The 21,487-nt window shown below is 36.6% G+C and overlaps 1 protein-coding gene across 1 annotated transcript in view; it reads left to right on the forward strand.

The window, feature by feature from the left end:
- The window catches only part of LOC148949577 (uncharacterized), a 47,870-nt gene extending 35,006 nt beyond the window's left edge, over window positions 1-12,864 (forward strand). The window contains exons 5-8 of the mRNA XM_089093604.1: window positions 6,068-6,253; window positions 8,314-8,500; window positions 9,931-10,013; window positions 12,484-12,864. Of these exons, the coding sequence (XP_088949730.1) occupies window positions 6,068-6,253; window positions 8,314-8,500; window positions 9,931-10,013; window positions 12,484-12,704 (677 nt within the window). The 3' untranslated portion in view covers window positions 12,705-12,864. The remainder of the gene's footprint in view (window positions 1-6,067; window positions 6,254-8,313; window positions 8,501-9,930; window positions 10,014-12,483) is intronic.
- The last annotated feature ends 8,623 nt before the right edge of the window (window positions 12,865-21,487 follow it).

Consider the following 21,487-nt stretch of genomic DNA (forward strand, 5'->3'; position numbering starts at 1 on the left):
ATTTACCAATTAAGACATGACATTACTAGCTGATAGGTTAGCGTACTGAACTTGAAATCCTGAGATAAGGGATTCGAGCCCTGGTGTAGCTGGCTTTTGGTTTGGAAAAAGATCAATGGTGTGACTCTGTAAGCACAGAGTGAATCAGGAGATCGGTACCTGCGTAACAAAACCATAGGTCAGCATGCAAAAATATTATTTTATTAATTTTCCCATCAATTAAGATGAAGTCTCAAGTTACCAAAATATGATTCTGAAAAGAGGCAGGTCTTCAACCCAGTGGTTTTAAAGAGGAGGGGGCTCCTGTATTTTACTCCTGCTGTATTCCCCCTCCAATTTTAAATTTTTTTTCAATGAAAAATGGCTTTTTTATTGAAAAAAACGACAAATTCGAAAAATGGCTGTTTTAATAAGAAAAAAGTGACACATTTGTCCCCATTAGATATTAAAAATACATCTTGGTTCCTCCTCTCACTCGTTCTAAATTTTTGTGAACTAACATTAGTGTTCCACCACAGCTATTTCTAGCAAAACAATAATTGTCCTTGTGCGTATAATAATCCTACTTTTGGTTAAAGTTTCATTGAATGTGGTTCAATAAAGACTATTTAAACTCGTTTGTATTAATCCTTTTGTTGTTTCAGAACCATAACATTAATGATTTTGAAACAAATATACAACGTTCAGTTTTTTTTTCAGTTTAGATAACTCTTTATGAAAGAGCCCTTTTGGTTTCTTTTTTTTTACTGAATCCCAGGGTTTCCGAGAAACACCTGGGAATCTTATTTTATGAATTGGTATAAAATTACTCATTTGAAAATCTAGGCTTTAAGTAATATTTTAAATACTAAACTAAAAAAATAAGAAGAAAATGCTGTTCTCGCTTTTCTCTTAAAGAATGTTCCGGCCTATTTGGTTTTGCACCAGGTTTAATGGAAGTTACAAGTGTTTCAGCTTATAAAACATGAAAGTTTTAGGTAGAAAATCAAATATGTGATAACATAGCTGAAATATATTGATTTAATTGCTTTGCTTGCTTTGCTTTTGTGTTGTTTGCTTATGCTTATGCACTTTATTTATAGGTGTTGGGTCTCCATTAAATAATTGAATCCAACTCTTTACCCGAAGATAGAATACATTACATGGTGTCAGAATGGACAGCACACCCTATCCAACAATTGATTGGTCGTCAGCCAATCTCAAAGCCTCGTGGAAGCGATTTCGCCAGCATGCTGAACTGATGTTCACAGGACCCTTGTCCGGAAAAGCTGATGCTGTGAAGTGCTCCTACTTGCTGATATGGGTAGGAGAAAAAGGCCGAGATATATTTAACACATTCCAGATTCCAAAAGTAGACAAAAATAAAGTGGATGTATATCTGAGAAAATTCAGTGAGCATGTTGAACCCAGTTCCAATCCCATATTTTCCCGATTCGTTTTTCACAAACAAAATCAGAAAGAAGGAGAGACAATTGAATCATATGTGACATCTCTGAAGTTACTGGTCCTCGATTGTAGTTTCGGAGATAGTTCGGACGAAATGGTGAGAGACAGACTGGTGTTTGGAGTACAGAGTGACCGGATAAGAGAAAGACTATTAAGTGAAGGTGGAATGCTTACACTAGCAAAAGCTATTGATATTAGCCGTGCAATTGAAACAGTTGTGGAGACCCATGCACAGATGAGAAATGAACAAAGTACTAGTGCTGTAAAGCAAGAAGCGGAAGCCATACGCAAAAAAAAAGTGTTGCCAAAGACAATGACGCCAAACTGTTACTTCTGTGGGAACCAGTACTGCCGCGAACACAAATGCCCCGCAAAAGGGAAGATCTGTTCCAAGTGTCGGAAGCCAAATCATTTTGCAAAGGTTTGCAAAAGCAGGTCTGTCAACGAAATTGAAGCCCTGCCAGCTGAGAACGAAGGAAACAATGAATACTTCATCGAGTCTGTTGACAGCAGAACCGATTCAGTCCAAAAGCCGATGATTAAAGTTAACCTACCTGAATACCGACAAGAAATAACCTTCAAAATTGATGCAGGGGCTGATGCAAACGTTCTCCCAGCAAGTGAATTTAGATCCTTAAAACCAAGACGTACCTTGCTTCCCAACAAAGATATCCTGACAAGCTACAGTGGATGCAGCCTTGAAGTACTTGGAATTGCACAGATTGTGATTCAGTATAAGGACCAAGAACCGCCGGTCCATGTGTTCCATGTTGTTGAAACCCACAAAGGACCAATCCTTAGTAGACAAACGAGCGAACAGATGAACTTGATCAAGTTTGTGCTTAGCATGTCATGTAGCATGACTGATGACCCAGCCACGGTTTCAACCAGACCTGAAGTATAACAGATCCTCAAGGAATATGATGATGTCTTCCAAGGTATTGGGATGTTGCCTGGAAATTTTCACATTTACCTGAAGGAAGGATCTGTTCCGACAGTCCAGCCACCAAAAAGAGTTCCATATGCCCTTCAGCCAAAGCTAAAAGAAGAACTAGACAGATTAGAAAATCTTGGCATCATAGAAAAGGTACAAAAACCGACAGACTGGGTGAATTCAATTGTCCTTGTAAAGAAACCAGACGGAAAAATCCAAATTTGTCTAGATCCAGGGGACTTAAACAAATGTATCAAGCATCCTTACCACCCTATTCCTAGCTTTGATGATGTAGCAGTGAGATGTGCTGGAGCAGAAAGATTTTTCAAAACCGACGCTAGAAATGGTTACTGGTCAATGGTTTTAGACGAGGAATCTGCTGACCTCACTACATTCAGCACAACAATTGGAAGATACCGCTTCAAGAGATATCCTTTCGGGCTCATATCAGCCCAGGATGAGTACCAAAAACGAATGGAAGAGGCGTTCGAAGGTATTGACGTTGGTCTGATTGTAGATGATGTTGCTGGAATGGCTGAAAGTACAACAGATCATGATAGGAAACTAAGGACAGTTATGCAGAGGGCTTGTGAAAAAGGCATCAAGTTCAATAAAGAGAAATGCCTTTTCGATGCCGTAGCCATTCCCTACTTTGGACATATGCTGACAAAGGGAGGTATGGAACCAGACCCTAACAAAATTAAGGCAATGAAAGAAATGCCAGCCCCCAAGAACAAAGATGAATTGCAGACTCTTCTAGGGATGTACAACTATTTGTCAAGGTACATTCCTGGCCTCTCTACCCTAAACCAGCCACTTAGGGACCTGGCCAAAGCAAAGGAGTTCAAGTGGAAAGTAGTACACAACAATGCCCGAGTCAAAATCCAGGAAGCCATTTGCAGCAACCTCGCCTATTTTGAAACCAAAAGTGCCCAGGTGGAAGTGATAACAGACGCATCACAACACGGGCTAGGTGCTCAACTGGTTGCGGATCACGCCACAGTAGCCTTTGCTTCTAGATCTCTTAGTGACACAGAAAAACGGTACTCACAAATCAAGAAGGAGCTTCTGGGAATTGTGTTTGCCTGCACACATTTCCATCAATATATTTGTGGTAGAAAGATCACTGTGACAACGGATCACAAACCTTTAGAGGCGATATTGTCCAAACCAATAAATAGGGCACCACCCCGATTGCAAAGAATGATACTAGTGCTCCAGCAGTATGAAGTGTCATTCCAGTATCGTCCCGGCACAGAAATCCCGGTAGCTGATGCCTTATCACGAATGCACTTACCTGACCAAGACCCAGAAATTCAAATTGAAGGAGAAGTAGCCATCCATGCGTTCTTTAGAGATATTCCAGTAAGCAGAAACAAACTAGAGGAAGTCCGTGAGGAAACCCTAAGAGATGTTGAGCTGAAAACACTGTCAGACATCGTCGAATCTGGCTGGCCTAACGACCGAAAAGATGTACCATCTATCGTTCTTCCATTCTGGAACTACAGAGACGAGCTGGTTATCAACGATGGTATTATACTGAAAGGCGAACGCATTGTTGTGCCTAAGGCACTGCGTGGAGACATACTGCGACAGCTTCATTCGTCACACGTTGGCATTGTGAAAACAAAAGAAAGAGCTCGTAGCTCTGTATTTTGGCCTAACATCACGAAAGATATCACGCAACTAGTATCTGGTTGCGAAATATACGCCATGCATCAAATGGATCAACAGAAAGAGCCATTGATATCCTCAGAGGTTCCCCAGTATCCATTCCAACACGTAGGCCTGGAAATCTTTACATTCAGTGGTATGGACTACCTAATCACGGTACACTATTATAGTAGATTTATTGAGGTGAATAAACTTGCCATTTCAAACTCACAGCAAGTGATCTCGAAATTAAAAATGCATTTCACCAGATATGGTATACCAGAGAAGATTACTTCAGACAATGGGCCACAATTCAGCTCGGAGCAGTTTCGAACGTTTGCAGCATCCTGGGATATCAACCACGTCACTTCGAGTCCCCGATACCCACAGTCCAATGGGATGAGCGAGAAAGGCGGTCCAGACGGCAAAACGGATCATGACGAAAGCGACAGAAAGCCGAACAGATCCATACATCGCATTGCTGGAATACCAAAACACCCCAGTTGATGGAGCATACACACCGGTTCAGCTGCTCATGAGCAGGAAAACCCGGTCGATAGTCCCAGCGCTGCCATCCCATCTGCAGCCGAAAATAATTGCGAAGCCGGTTTTCGAGAAAGCAAGAGAGAAAGCTCAGGCCAGACAGCAGAGAGCTCACAACAAGACCGCCAAAGAGCTGAAAGAATTGAGCATAGGAGAGAAAGTAAGGGTGAAATTTGATGAAAATAGTAGATTGCGCAAGGGCGAAGTCGAGAAGAAGTTGAGACAACAAGAGCGCTCTTACCTGGTGCGTCTGCAAGACGACAGTACTCTTCGGAGAAACAGGCACCACCTACGTCACAGATCGGAACCAGTTATAGCCGAGCCAGGGCCTATACCATCCCACCCATTACATGCAGGCCGTGTTACCCAGTGCCCTGAACTACATACTTACCCGGATGGAACAGCGACAGTTGGAGCTAGTACGACGCCTGTCACAGATCGATCCAGTGCTGAGTTGAACAGCAGTACTGACGAAGAAACCCCGTCAATTGTCAAATATGATGATTTCACCGTAGCCGAAAGGCAAAACGTCAGGGGGGAGAAGGAAAGAGCATTAAGTCTACAATGTCAGTCAACTACTGATACAGGCATACCCCTTGTGACCAGTCCTGAAGCTCCGCCAGATGCAGGAAGAGTCACTTGCTCAGGTAGACTTTCCAAACCACCTGCGTGTATGAACCTGAGCATTGATTGTCATGTTGATATCCACCTCTATCCAGCCTGGCAGTGATGGAAGCCATTTCTACATGAGAAAGAAGATGAAATATATTGATTTAATTGCTTTGCTTGCTTTTGTATTGTTTGCTTATGCTTATGCACTTTATTTATAGGTGTTGGGTCTCCATTAAACAAGTGAATTCAACTCTTTACCCGAAGATAGAATACATTACAGTAGCCTTGTTATTTGAAAATTGATAAGCGATTACGATACAGTGTATCCCATTCATCAAGACTATTTTTTTGAGTCATCTCAGAGGCTTTAAATAAAACCTACAGATTGTATGCAATATTATTATAGAACGTACTTGCTTGCCTTCAGAATTTGGGCGTAAACATCAAAATTGTAATTGTAAAATCTTTTATGAGTCTCGGAAACCAGCTCTTGAGAAATACTGGCTCAGCCATCACTGTGTTGCTCCAAGTGAGTGTCTAGGTTCTAGAGATAGCAAGGCATTTACCAGCAAGGTAATTAGGATCATTTAGGTTCTCAGAATACGCAGAATAAATATTTCTAGTGTGCTAAAACATATATAATGTGCACAAGATTTAAAAAAAAAAAAAAATAGACTCCAATGTTTGAATTTTATAAGAGGGATAAAAAAAAAACACATAAAAGAGTTCCAGAAGAATAATAATCATGAAAAATTAATATAGCTTTGGTGAAACCATTTAATGGTGAATTGATATACTAATACTGGCATCACTATGCTTAAGAAAGCAAAACTAGAAAAAGAAAATACTAAAAATATTAATTATATTCTTCTTTTAAAGAATGTGCACGAGACTACGCAAAAGCAGAAGCAGCAGGTTTACTAGATGTTGGATTTCAGCGTTGTCTACCAAACGGCAACTATGATCCTCTTCAATGTATCGGAGATTTGTGCTTCTGTATCAACCCTGAATTTCAAGTAACGGATGGACCAATACCCAGATCTGCAGTAGATAGGCTCAAATGCTGTAAGTATTAGCTCACAACCTAGATATATATACAGTCATGCACGTTCTTATTTTGTCTATTGAAGCATTTGTGACACATTATATATTACACATTGTTCATTGGCTCCTCCTTAACACGCGTGTAGTGACACATTTTTAGAGATGGGTGATCATGCATGTGGTGGGAATGCGGGAGACTGTAGTTCTCTCCCGTGACCCTGTCCTTTTGTGACGCTGTGATGTATCCCATTTCTGAAACAAACGTACATGGTTGTATATCATACCTAGGCTGTGGCCTTTGCTAGTGCTTAATGTCTATAGAAGATATTCTGTGCATAGAGCGGTGCATTTGGTTTGATCTCAGCTTGGTAATACGAGACCCAGAGTCTAAACTCAGCTGCAACTAAACACTACACGTCTCAGAATACGATTCTGGTAGTGGCAAACGTGTCTGCATACTAATCCAAAAAAAGAAAAGAATTGAGCTAAAAAATTGGTGCTTCAAGGAGGTAAATGGGGTATTCTCCCTGGAAGACCAAAGACGTTTATTGACTAGCCGAGGACCATGGCGGACGAAAGGCATAAAACAAAACTGTAGCGTATTCTCTTTTGTAGAAACATGAGAATAAATATTTTTGAGGAACTAGATATACATACCAAATTATGTATATAATTTATTACTTTTTAATGAAATCCACATGCTGTATGCAATATATATAACAAGAAATACTCGCTTGTGTTCAGGATTATGGTTACAAAAAAAAAGAAGAAATATATATTCTCTTGTGGCCTATGGGTTTCAGAAACTAACTGGCTCTAATTTTAATAGGGCTCCAGATAAATATTGATTTCAGCTAGCAATGTTTAGCCTTATATGATTGGCTAGGCATTAAAGAAACTTACCAGAAGCATAAAATTACCAATGTAAGTTAAAATTATGTATCACTTGTGAGAAATACTAAAATGTTCCGCAAAAGTCTTTTTCAAATATTTACCCCCCCCCCCCCCCTTAATAACAACGCTTGCTAGCTTGCTAGCTTTTAAGAAATTTTTGCCGGTTCCCTTGAGTTTCAAGTTACCTAACAGTTTATATTTAAACTAAACACTTAAAGCACTCTTAACAATGAAGATAAACTACTGATATTGACTCAGTAAAATCTACAAGGCTTAATCTCCTCCCCCCCCCCAGGAAAATAAGTTTAGACATAAGAGACACCTGTACAATAAAGTGGTGTTTAAGTTCATCTTAACTATTGATTTTCAGATTTGAAAATAAATTTCAAAATGATACTATGTGCCATATTCTAGACACCCCCTACACAACAAGGTCTATATTGTTACCCTCAAAGCTTTAGTTGCTCCATTGTTGTCTATTCTTAATATTAGGTTATTTTTATTTATTCACTTCGTATATTTGTTAATCTAAAAGATCATTTTATTTACCTCTTCTTAAATTTAGTTGCTTCTTCTTTTATTTGTTTTACTTCGAATTTCCTTCCTAACTTTGATTTTCTTTCTTTTATTTACAAAGCTAAAAAAAACCCTTGTAGTAGTTATCAAATGCTGAGTTTGTTAAATATTCGAGGTGAAGTTGCGGAGCATGATTTTTCCTCTGCCTTATTTATTTAGTTTATTCATTTATTAGTAGTGGGATTATAATTACTCATTTCTTTATTTGTTTAATTTTATTAATGTTATACTATCTTTTATTTACTTATTATTTATTTATTTTTGAAATGATTAAATTTATTTTAAACTATAATATAACTTATAAATAGAACTCGTATCTTGTTCATTTTTTTTCATTACTTTCTTACTATCTCTTTTTTAAATGCAAAAGGAGGGTCCAGTAAACCTGACAAATCCTAATATCCAAATGAGCACTTTTGCAGAATTAATTATTTATTGTAGTAAAAATTTTTATAGTGAAATTTATTTCAGCGAAAATTTTGCTCTGACGAAAACTTGTAAAACTTGTAATAATGTAAATAATAGTTACTGTTCCTGAATCAGGTTAAAATGGTGATTCTTCCTCACCTGCCAGTCCTTATCAACACGCGTTTTTAAATTTTCTTTTGTAGTCAACTCAAGATATCCCCTTGCTGATAATTTTGAAGACAGTAATTATTTCTCTTGTGAGTTGGAGTACAAAAAGGTGCGAGAGGAATATGATTTTTACGGAAAGGATAACATCCATGTACTTGGGTTAGATTTCCCAGAGTGTAAGCCAGATGGTTTTTATCACCAAATTCAGATAAGAAACAACCAGTAAGATTTTCTTTTTCTATAATCTACTTCTTCTAGGACATTTAAGTGAGCCCTACTATCCCTGGCAACTTAATATTAACTTTCCTGTTGTTAACTGACATATATGAACAACTGGTCGAATAGCAACATTAATAGCAACACTTCATTTAAAACATAGCTTATTTGCAAATCTTTGAAGATTTCTCGTATTTTATAATTGCTGCCCCCTCTTTTCTGTAAATAATTTCGATTTCTTCCATTTTTTGAAAATACTAAATTTTTCATTTACATGAGACTTCACATATCCTCACCTATCCTACATCTTCTGGGAGTAGAGGGTGCAGCTGATACGACAACTAATCCAGACTGTTTTCTCTAAATTTTTAAAGATTCAGGGCTAGTAGCCTTCGGAATTTTTGTAACATAAGGGGCTTTCGAATGGAAATAATCCATCTTTTTGTTTTAAATTGATTGTAGACAAATGTTGCTTTAGCGGTATTGTCAGTTTTTGAGTAAACCTCAAAAACTTTATGCATTTAAGCGTTTGAAATTTGAGCAATCGCTTTGTATGTATTCAAAAGGCTCTAAACATGAGAAATTTTTGGAAAAGATAGGGAATTTGAATTTTGTTTCTTCAGGACATCTGATAGCTTGAATAAGAGTTCATTTTCTTAGTTGTTAATTACAAAATTTAGATACAAAGTATCGAAGAGAGAGATAAGTATAAAATAAGCCAAAAAATAAGCTATATTTCTGACAATTATGGAAACAACTATGAAAATTATCTTGGTTTAAAATTACAGAATGGAAAAAACAAAAATTATAGAAAATTCATTAAGTACCTTGGAGCTTTAAAGATATGGAACCAAAATTAGGATTAAGGCTATCTTGCCTTTAAGCATTGGAAATTTAAGCAATCGCTTTGTATGTATTCAAAAAGCTCTAGAAATGAGAATTTTTTAAAAAGGATAGGGAATTTGAATTTTTTTTTTCCTCAGGACATCTGATAGCTTGAATAAGAATTCGTTTTCTTAGTTGTTAATTACAAAATTTAGATACAGAGTATCAAAGAGAGAGATAAATATAAATAAGTAAAAAAATAAGCTATATTTCTGGAAATTATGGAAACAACTATGAAAATTATCTTGGTTTAAAATTACAGAATGGAAGAAACAAAAAATTATAGAAAATTCATTAAGTACCTTGGAGCTTTAAAGCTAGGGAACCAAAATTAGAATTAAGGCTTTAATTATTTAATTTATAATTGTAAAGATTATGTTAATAATTTATAATTACAATTATAAAAATAATATATAAGTATTTATAATTTATAATCATACAATTGCATCTATAATTACGAAATACAAAATATATTTGTAATTTATAAAGTGAAGACAGTCTTGGAGACCATTTGATATAAGTAATATCTTTATAATTTGAAAATCTTTTAGGAGCGTCTGTGTTAATATCCACGGAGTTGCTTATTCTGAATATGCTCCTGGTGCAGCCCCAGACAATGATGACTATCGATGCAGTAAGAATTTTTTGGCATTTTTCCAATCCTTGGATAGTATAGGCTCATTGACTAAGGATAGCAATAGCCGTAAAAACTAAAAAAGACTGTCAACGATTACTATGAAAGTACCACAAATCACTATCAAAGCATTACTACTGCTATTTAGTATTACTATCAACGATTACTATAAACACTATCAAAGATTGGAAAATGGTGATTTCATCCATAAAAGGTTGTTTCTGGCAGTAAGATTAATGTTTCATATGGAAAGATTTCACCTGGCTGTTTAATGATGAGATACTTAAAAAAACCAGACGAATATACCAAATAATGTATAGAGATCTCCACTCTTATCTACCATATAACTTAAATTAACTTTCAGTAAAATTTTACTTAAATTATATTAACTTTAATTTAACTTTATTTGACGAAGAAGAAACAAAGCTAAGTTTCTTTATAGCATAGATTAGCTTTACATCTTCTTACTACATAAGAATATTTTTGCTAGAATAATTGCGTAAGAAGATAGCTCTAACTGAAGATTTTGCATGTAATAAAGGTCAGGATTATGTGCATCCATGAGCAAAAATCATGTGCAGTAGACATATAATAAGTCATGTGCAGTCAAATCTGGGTTAAATCTGAGGAAACATGAGTTGAAGCTGAACTGTTGAATTAAATCAAACAACGCTGGAATTCAGACAATGCTGGAATTGTCTGAATTCTGGAATTCAGACAATAAGATTCTGTTGTTTCCAATACACCTTCCTAAAGTGGACAATTCACACCTTTTTAAGGTGTCAACAACTATTCGACGTTAATTATATAAAGCAGGTTGTCTTTGTTCTTCTTTGCTTTCATAGTACAAAATGTCTTGCTTTCTCTTTTCCTTTTCTAGGCACTCTTCTTTGCTAAATAATTTTACTGTATTCTATTGTATATTCTCTGTTCCCTCTGGCATTCCTTTTTTTTTGGGGGGGGGGGAGGGGCGGTGTTTTCTGTAAATTAGAAAATTTCTTATTGAATTCTTGTTTTCTATGTTTGTATTGTTTGGCCCCAGAAAATGTTTGGCCAAAAAATAAGAAAATAGGAAACGAAAAATAGGAACTGAATAGTTTAGCTTATTTGTTTTTTGAAATTGGAAATACCACTCAAATTGAAAATACTGACAAAAACTCTCTACCGTCCTGAAATCCTTCAATCTTGAAACAACCAAAAGAAAAACATCAGAAAATGGGTTCCTTCGTATTCGTATATTTAAATAGCTATCGTAGTAGTAAAAAACGAAGGCTAAAATATGCTACTTTTACAATAAAAAAAGAAATAGAACATGAGAAAAAAAGGTTACTTATTAATTACACTTACAAAATATGGCACTAAGGATTTTATAAATCTGTTTCTACTGTATTTCACGGGCTTTAATTTACTGTGATGCCTAGTAATTATAATAATCTGTGCAGAATGTGGAAAGATAGATCGGTGCTTCTTTGCTTGCTAATAATGTTATCTCAAATTTTACGTTTAAATCATGTCTTTGGGCGAATAATGTGGGCAATTTCATGGGTTCAAGAGCTGAAGGCAATTTCATGAGTTCAAGAGTACCTTCGTAGTTGCTGAAGCAGGTTCCGAGTATTATTTTAATAGCTCGTTTTTTGACATCTTCTAGTTGATGAGATGAACCGGAGTTCAAAGCTGAACATTTTCGGCCTAATTGACCCAAAATGAGGTCAAGGGGCAAAAAATGTTTTGACTTTGACATCATTGGTACTTTAAATGTTCTCGTTATAAGTTTTAGTTGTTCTGAGCAACACGCATTCATTAAAAAAGCTCAAGTTAACTCACGAAAACAGAGCAAATATAAAGCCTTTGGATAGCAAGAGTGAATGGATTGAATTAATTCAGATTAAGAGGTGTTTTTGCAAGGTTTTGTCTCTGAGTGGAGGATTTTTTTTTTTTTTACAGCTAAAAAAGATTAATTATTCACAAAATGTAAGAAATTCAAGTTAGAGGTCCCATCATTCTGAAATTTAGAGGTCACGGGCCCAAAGCCCCCTTTCCCACCGTGTATGTTCCTATTTAGAAAAGTGATAAGATTGCAAGGGAGTCAGAAGTAGTCACTAACAAACAAGTGTGTGTCCAATAAGAGAGTCATACTTACTTCCACCATTTACCCGTGCCGCAGCCATTTAAATATTTGCCTCTCAATTACTTGAACTATATGTCTTAGCTTTTCTCTTTCTACAATTAGCCATGTCTTGATGCAACCTACTGCAGAATGCTTGATAACAATACAATTCAAAATTGAAGTTATCAAGTATTTTGCAGTAGGTTGCATCAAGACATGGCTAATTGTAGAAAGAGAAAAGCCAAGACAGATAGTCAAAGTAATTGAGAGGGAAATATTTAAATGGCTGCGGCACGGGTAAATGGTGGGAGTTTCGTGAAGTTACCTGAAAAAACACAGCATAAGATTCTATATTTTGTTTAGATTGTGCTAGAACTACGGAGCTGCTGCGAGAATACACCACTGCATTACCTGACTGCTGCACCAACGGTAATTTCCGTAAATGGCAATGTATGGCTGGCAAGTGTTTTTGTGTTGATCCATATGGTGAACAATTAACCAGCCAGGCCGTTATCTTTGAAGTTGATTTGGGTTATGAAAACCAGCTCTCGTGCTACTCGACTGGCGATGATGGCTGCTGGTGAAAATCTGTTTTTGAAGAGGGAATATCTAGTTATACCGTAATTATTAATTGTGTAAAACGGTGCTTTATATAGCATAAATTGAAATGACTTCTTAGAACTGTCTTATTTAATTTTCACCTTATTTTGACTCTTTATAGTAATAAAAATCATTTTATAGTAAGATTTGTATCAAACGGTAGTTGTTGTAATGTTCAGGTTCTAACTTTCCTTGAAAAATATATTTAAGGCTCGCGTTCCCTGTGAACTTTGTTGGTATGCTACCTTCCTGCAGTCCTAAAGTTTCACTGTATGAACGTAATGTGGCATTTTTGCTACATATATGCCACAAATATATTTAAGGCTCTCGTTCCCAGTGCACGTTGTTGGTATGCTACCTTCCTGCAGTCCTAAAGTTTCACTGTATGAACGTAATGTGGCAATTTTGCTGCATATATGCCACAAATATATTTAAGGCTAACGTTCCCTGTGCACTTTGTTGGTATGCTACCTTCCTGCAGTCCTAAAGTTTCACTGTATGAACGTAATGTGGCATTTTTGCTACATTCGATAGCTGAGATTCATTTACTGAATTACAAGTTTTGAAATATATCTTATGAGTTTTCTAGATTAAAAACATGCTGAAAATTTGTTGCAAACCATTGAATTTTTCTTAACCAAGCTTACATCATTGTCAAACAAAAAGTCTAAGATATATTTTAGTTCTGGCTCAACTAATGTATAGATTTGAGACTACCAAATTTGATGACATAAGTATCTTGTCCTGCTGATGTAAGCTACAGCTAAAAACTTCTCACAAAATGGCATATTTCGCGAGGGGAACATTAGCCTTAGGCAATATCCTTCAGCGCAATCAAAGAGTTGTTATCAAAGAACAGAGACAGTTTAAAAGTGTTTAAACTGGCGCTAATATCAACAACAACAAAAATCACAATCCCATATAGCATTTGATGTTTCTTGGGATTTTATTTCAAGCTACGTAATTGAAGCCGTTTGGGGTTTTGTCACACAAAGATTCTATTCAACACCACATTTGTTTGTGTATGTCTTAAATTTTGGGCAAATCAAAAATAATCATCAATTAAGCGTTTAGGTAAATATTTTCTCTCTTTGTGACATTCGCTTTAAAAGTGATAATACTCACAAAATTAGGAAATTAAATACAAGACCACCAACATACCACCAACCGATGGAAAAAAATGCCTCTCAAATTGATTTACGCCTTATCATGCCTCAGTTTTAAATAAGCACTAGTCCAATTTTTTAGCGTAAAAAGAAAAAAATGATAGCACACCATAAACGGCTCCAAGTGATGAAATTTAACACTGAAAACCATTTAAATTTCTTATTTTTTAATACACTAGCATTGAAGAATCTCCGATAATTCACTCCAGCAATCCCGCTGCAGGGTCAATCCACGCCAAATCATCCAATCGTGACTGCGCGTGAAATTCCAATTTTGCTGAAAAAATTCTCAGCTGTTCTCTTCATTGATAGTACAAACAGGATTTTTTTTTTTTTTGAAAGCTAGTTTTTCGGGAAAAAATTTCCAAAGTTTCAAAATTCGCAAAAACAAGGTTTTTTGAAAAAAAAAATCCAAAAAGTTGGTATTTTTTTTCTACTTATTTATACAATTATCTACACTGTCAGGAGAGATTGGATAGAAAAAATTGAGGCAATCCGATAACGACGGAAGAACTGACGGCCAACCGAAGTTTTTGAACCCTTGTGCGAAAAAGCAGAACTTCAAAAATATGTAAATTCTTAACGGTAAGAGCTAGGATACCATTTTTTTTTTATTCTTGTCCTCTTGTCACCAGGTACAAAGGGAAGTCTTGCATTTTGTCCTATCGCTTTTAGTTTCGGAGATATTTTCATAGAATTTTGACAAATTGTTAAAATTGTCACTTTTCATCCCCAAAAAAAGCTCTGTAGGCAACGCGATCCAGGAAAACTACTTATTAGGTCCTAAACTACCAAACATGACCTACCTGAAACCGTAAAAACCTCGATGGCAAAATTCGATCCTGATTTTTAAAAGAAGATTGAAGTTGCACATTATGCACATTTAAATATTTATATAAGCTGCATAGTACATGATACCATGGTTTATGCTATTGAGCCACTAGAGACCCTGCAGAAAAGGTTCTAGTTGGTATTTCTAAGAAATCGTCTAGAAAAAACTTCAAATATGGATGGGAAAACAGTATTCATTACTTTTAACTTAACTTATTTTAATTCTAACTTTGTTTTTAAAAATTCTTCAGGGGTCCTTTAATGTTAGGTAGATATTACCAATAATCTGGTTCGTCAATTCAGGTTTTAAATAAATACACATTTTAAAGAAATTTGGTTTGTCGTTGGTAAAAGAGACGGTTTTAGGGGGACAGAGGGGGCACTTGCCCCGGGCTCAGAAATTTTAGGGGCCCAAAATTTCCAGTAATTAATCTACCGGTTATAAAAATTTCGTAATTTTAGAAATTTTATTTTTAGTAAAGCGAAGTAGAGGGTGCAGTTAATAAATGCAAGTAATTAATAAATTATTAATTAATAAATAAAATAAACATAAGTTTAAAAAACCATTAAATTAAAACTATTAAAAGTAATTGAATAATTAAAATAAAAAATTTTAATAATTTGATAATTTGAAAATAAATTATTATTTAATCAATAAATTGAAAACAATTTTGTTAATAAATGAATATTTTGTCAGTTTTTGGCCTAAGAATTTTGGGGGAGACCGATTTTGGGTTGGTGTTAATCAATATTTTGTCTCGGGTGCAAGAGAGGCCAGGGCCACCACTAGTTTGTAATCGACTGTTCAAAATTCTGATTCATTGTCAATACACAATTCGCCGAAAATTTATGATTTTAAACTTCTTATGATTGAGTATAGGCAATTTATTAGAGTGTAAACTAGCACTAATCCTTGTTTCCCATTGACGTAGGTTTTTTTTTTTTCTAACGCAAAACGGCTCACGGTTGCAGAAAAATTGCAAAAATGTTCACACAGAAATAGTTCACTGCTGCCGTTGAAGCGCTAAAAATATTATGCGATTTTAGACAGTAAATGCATGGGAATAGGCAAAATCAAGTTATTGAAACCAAGAAAAATATTCAAAAGACTAACCTGTATCAGCCTAGGTTCACTGGCGGTTCTGGCCTCTCTTGCACCCGAGGCAAAACTTTTCTTCCAAAGCTTTTCAAGCAAAATTTTAAAAAAAATTTCATTTATTAACAAGAAATTTTATTTATTTTAATCTGTCTTTCCTTACTTTAGCATTTACAATGCATTGATCACCTCGTTCCAGTTGGTTGCTTCTGGGATAAATGACAATTTTGGATTAAATCTCCTCATATTTACTGCCCATTTCGCCCTCTATTTTATTTTAATAAAAATAGAATTTCAAAATAAAAAAATTTTGCTATAACCATTAGATTATTTTTCTGAAAATTTTGCACCTCTAAAATTTCTACACCTGGGGCAAGTGCCCCCTTTGTCCCCCCTAAAAATGGCTTTGATTTGATGTGATATCTAGATTTACCTGTCAGATTTGTAGTATCGGCAAACGCTAACTTGATGTTAATTTTGATGTTTCGGCTGTCAGATTTTATGTTTTGACCGTACTGTATTTGTATTCGGTTAATCAAATAGCTTTCGTATCAAACAAAACTGAACACTAAATTATGCTACTTTTACAGTCATTTAAGAAAAAAAATCACTTATTCAATACACTAACAAAATATGGTACGAAGAAATTTGCAAATCTGTTCGTTCGGCACTTGGCGGGGTGTAGTCGGTTCTGACGCCTGGTCAGTTTGGGGGTCGGTGCGGTTGGAGTAAGAAGCGATGTTTCTCTTTTGACATGAGTGATTTCTCGAATCTCATTATCAAATCGTGTCTTCGGGCGAACAAAGTGGGCAAGCTCATAACCCCAAGGGCTTGCTCGTAACTTTCATACCTGGGTCCAAGAATTATTTTAGTAGCACATTTTTGAACGTCTTCTAGTTCATTTACATGTAGGCAGTGTTTTGTGCTTGGGGACCCCAGACAGGACAACATTATTCAAGAATTGGCCTGATTTATGTCGCGTAAGCCAGTAAGAGCTTAAGAGCTGAGAAACCCAGTCTTCACATACTCGTTAAACTTCTGATTGAGTAGTGTCCTTTGCGTACGGTATTGTCTACGTGCAATTTAAGGTGGCAATCGATTGTAAAAGTAGTACCTAGAATTGTCGCGGACGAGACAGATGGGAAGGGAATAACTGGTATTGTAATATCTCGTTTGAGCGGGTTGAAGCGTAGAACTTTCGATTTCTGCTCGTTCAGTTGCAGGCTATTAGATTTACACTGGTTAACGAAGTCCGAAAAAAAAATGTTGGTTTGAACTGCTGTTTTGCTACTGCGTTTTCTACTATGTATTTGAGAAGTGAAGACAAGTCGTTAACGAACTTGAAATGCTCCTCAAATTCTGCAAGGATTTTATTGATGACTGCAAGGAATAAAAGGGCAGCTAGTTTCGTTCCTTGGGGACAGCCACAAGTAAGCTCGGTCCACTCAGGGCGGATATCATCGGCAGATAACGGATATACCGATTGCCGTCGCCCTCACAGAAAATCTCTCACTAAAAGCAGCAAGTTTTTTTCAGCTCCCATCTCTTTTAGATTTGTCAGTGCAATGAGGTGCTCTGTAAGGTCGAATGCTTTCCTGTAGTCTGCCAAAATTAAATCGATAGCACTGTTTGGGCTGTCCAGCCACTCAACTATCAAATGGTACATCCAAACTAGGTATATTGCCGTGCTACTGCCTCGTATACAGCCATATTCGTAAGTCTCTATTGAGGGTGCATTCTGCTGTAACAACGCACGGTGGATAAAACCTTCGGCCACTTTAGCCAAGTTGGGAGTTGTGGATATAGGTCTTAGCTGGTCGCAGAACTGGGGTGCCTTTACTTTCGGAATGACCCGAAAATTGGCAGCTTTTTACAATTTTGGGAACAATTGTTCTGAGAAACACTGATTTATGATTGATGCCATGGGTTTGGCTGGCAAAGGTGAGTACTCTTTCAGTAGCTTCACAGGGAGTTCCCCTGGGTATGTGCCAAAGTTGTTACGTAGTCGTTCGATTTCACGGAAGACTGATGTTTCGGACACTTCTACAATATTACCGGCACTACAACTGTTGATGATATTGCTCTTCTGTTCGTAACTTATGGTGGGGTACGAAGTGCAAATGTGTATGAAAAAAACTCGTTAACATCCGAGGCTCTGATTAAACTCCCGTCTATGTTGCTGATTCGTTCTTCAGTCCCTTTCTGTTTTGCAGTAATCCTTTTTACTGTGTCGTGCCACTTGTGGGAATCTAACTTTAGGAGTGGAGCTACTTTTTCCCGTGTATACCTTTTCCAAGATACTCGGAGGGCCTAAACAACTTTGTTTCTGAACTTGTTCCCCTCCGATACTTCTCCTACGGCATGGAGATTGCATCATTTTTTGATCATTATTTTGAGCTCTGAGTTTAGCCACGGCTTATTTGTTTCACAGACCAAGCGCATTTTGACAGGAAAGAATTCGCTGTATTTTTGTTGCAGAGTCAAATATAGTGTCTTGACCTTTTCAACGATGTCAGTTATAGCACAGATTGTAGCAAAATCTAAGTTAAAAACCCATCTGCCAAAGGCTTGGATGGATTTTTCACTCAGTGGTCTGTACAGTATTCTAGTTTTTTTTTGGTTTAGGTATACGGTTTCTGTTCTTCGACTTCCAGCATAAAATAATGTGATCAGATTTTGCAAGTGGTCCTAAGGAAAATGGCGGTTCATAGTACGCTTCGAGATTTGTCAGTATGAGGTCCAGTATGCTTCCACTTTCATGAGTGGGAACATCGACAACTTGTTTAAGGTCCAACACACGAGTAATCCATTTTTTGTCGGTTAAGTTGAAGACTCCTGCTAGGATAAATGCTGGATTGCTGTACTGTTTTCACAAACAGTCAACTTGATATTGCAGATCAGTCACTAAATCTCACCTATTACGCGCACCTTCTGGATGGTATATCGCTGCTACTATGATGCATGAGTAAGTCCTTGGTAGCCCCCTCGGCTTGCACCAGAGCCAGATTGTCTCGTGGCAAGAATCTGAGGGGATACCAAGTTGTTTGCATGGTAAATCTTCGCGGCAATAGATTCCTACGCCACCTCCACGTCGGCTGTCCTCTCTTTCGCGTCCGGTATTAAAAAAGTTCAGATATCCTTTGATTGTACCCATTTCGGTTGTAATATCCCAGCATTCAATATTTACTGCTAATGGTACTAAGTTTATGCGCAAGACAAGTTCTAATTCTTCAATCTTGTTGGTTAGGGACCGGACCTTGCAAAGAATCAGGTTTGGAAGATATATATTGGCATTCAGCGTTATAGGCTTTGGTACGGGAGGGGAACTATTTGAGGGGAGGTGGTCCACAGGATTATCAGGAGAGTCAGGTCTCGGGGTTGGTATAGGTGCTGAATACTCTGTAGTTACTACACGTATCAAATATCGGTTATTTCTTGACCTTTTGATTCTGTTGTTATTCCGAACTATGGATATCACCGGAATACAGTGGTCACCACCTTGAAGTACACAGCGCACTTTACGTGCTTGGACTCTCCTGCCTGCGCGTTTCCCACGCCGTCTCCGCTTCGCTTTAGACTTGCGCTGAACGGATGCGACATCTTCGCTAGGTTTGTATAGTTGATATGCGATTAAATTTTCCTCGATAGATGGTGCCATCTGGTATTCGATTAAATTTTCGACGATAGATGGAGCCAGCGGTCCAGAACTGAAACGCTTGCTTTTCAGAAAGCTTTTCGTGCTAGCGTCGGCTTCTTTTGCTGTCATTTTTATAAATAAATTTAGCACTTTAGTCACTGCATAAATGGTTGAAACGATCTTCGCCTCAGGATGATCTACATCTCCAACACAAACAAGCTAAACTAAAGTAGTATGGTATGCATAGCCTCAACGGCGCAACGGCATCTACTTCCATCTACATGTACGCCATCTACATCTACTGTCTCACACATCTAAGCCCTCAAATTAAAACCTTGGGTTACTTTAGCTTAAGGGCCTTAAATATAGAATAAATTCAAAAACTGATTTAAAATTGTTTCAGGTAGTTGGGGTTTGCGTTTTTGTCAGTCATATTGAAGTTTTCGAATTTGGCCGCTAAGTGTTTTTCCTTGGGGTCAAATATGATTGTGTATTAAGGACTGTAAGGTAGCTAATAAACTAGTGTTATCATTTTTCTTAGCACAATAAATAAATCTTTATCTCTCTAGATTTTTGCATGTAGAGTTAGAGTTTTTATGTGTTGAGTTTTTGTATATGTGGCTTTACGATGAAATATTTGGGGTTTGTCTTCCTTTGAATTGGGACTAAATCCTTTTCAGTTGCGGTTTCGATTTTTGTACATGGTCCTAAGTAATTTGGAGACTTAAGTGGGAAACTATTTGGAATTTATGACTTAGGGCTTAAGACTTCGTTTGTTGATAATTTCTTAAACAACTATGGCATTAAATCAAATAAATAAATAAAAACTATAAAAATTGTTTTTTTTAGAGGAAAATTTAATAAACGTAAAAAAATACGCTATTTTTTTTTTTGTAAAAACGCCTCTCTTCTTCAGCGCGAAACGAAACGATGTATCAATAAAAGCCAAAAATTAAAAGAATGAAAACCAACTACCTAACAACCATAAAAGCGAGTTATTCGCCAATATCCGCGATTTGCACAAAATCCAAAAAAAAAACATGAACTGCCATCGACGGATACTAGCGAGCAACTGATAAATGAAAGGAATCAATTCATTCACTCGAAAAAACAAAACGAACCAGCAATTAAATAAGTTGGAAAACTATGTCGTTTGATTTCGGATTTTAATTAAGGCATTTCTTGCAGACACACTTTGAGACCTAAGGGGTTGTTCACATGTTTGATTAGATGACTGGGAAAGTGGTTCAAGGTTTATTTAAGGGATTAGTAACGTATCGGCGTCTCTTTTGAGAAAACCGAAATATGACTCGTTTATTCTTAAATCACCGGAATCTCTGTTTAAAGCTAGACCTAAATGTTGGTATTTATAAATTTCAACAGCTTCTCTGTAGTGCTGGATAAAGGTAAAGGTATTGTCCAGCACTACAGAGAAGCTGTTGAAATTTATAAATACCAACATTTAGGTCTAGCTTTAAACAGAGATTCCGGTGATTTAAGAATAAACGAGTCATATTTCGGTTTTCTCAAAAGAGAAGCCGATACGTTAGTAATCCCTGAAATAAACCTTGAACCACTTTCCCAGTCATCCAATCAAACACGTGAACAACCCCTTAGGTCTCAAAGGGTGTCTGCAAGAAATGCCTTAATTAAAATCCAAAATCAAACGACATAGTTTTCCAACTTATTTAATTGATGGTTCGTTTTATTTTGTTGAGTGAATGAATTGGTTCCTTTCCTTTGTCAGTCGTTCGCTAGTATCCGTCGAAGGCAGTTCATGTTTTTTTTTTGGATTTTGTGCAAATCGCGGATATTGGCGAATAATTCGCTTTTATGGTTGTTAGGTAGTTGGTTTTAATTCTTTTAATTTTTGGCTTTTATTGATACATCGTTTCGTTTCGCGCTGAAGAAGAGAGGCGTTTGTCCTCTCGAAATATTCGCTTTGTTTTTTCAGTATCTTCATTTGGCCTATAAAAAACCCATTTTTGCTCGTTTTTCTTTCTTTATGTGACTTCGTTTGTTGGGCTTAAGTGTTGT

This window comes from Artemia sp. Qi Xiang Cuo, chromosome 8 (genome assembly GCF_049724085.1).
Source record: "Artemia sp. Qi Xiang Cuo chromosome 8, ASM4972408v1, whole genome shotgun sequence".
Classification (NCBI taxonomy): domain Eukaryota; kingdom Metazoa; phylum Arthropoda; class Branchiopoda; order Anostraca; family Artemiidae; genus Artemia; species Artemia sp. Qi Xiang Cuo.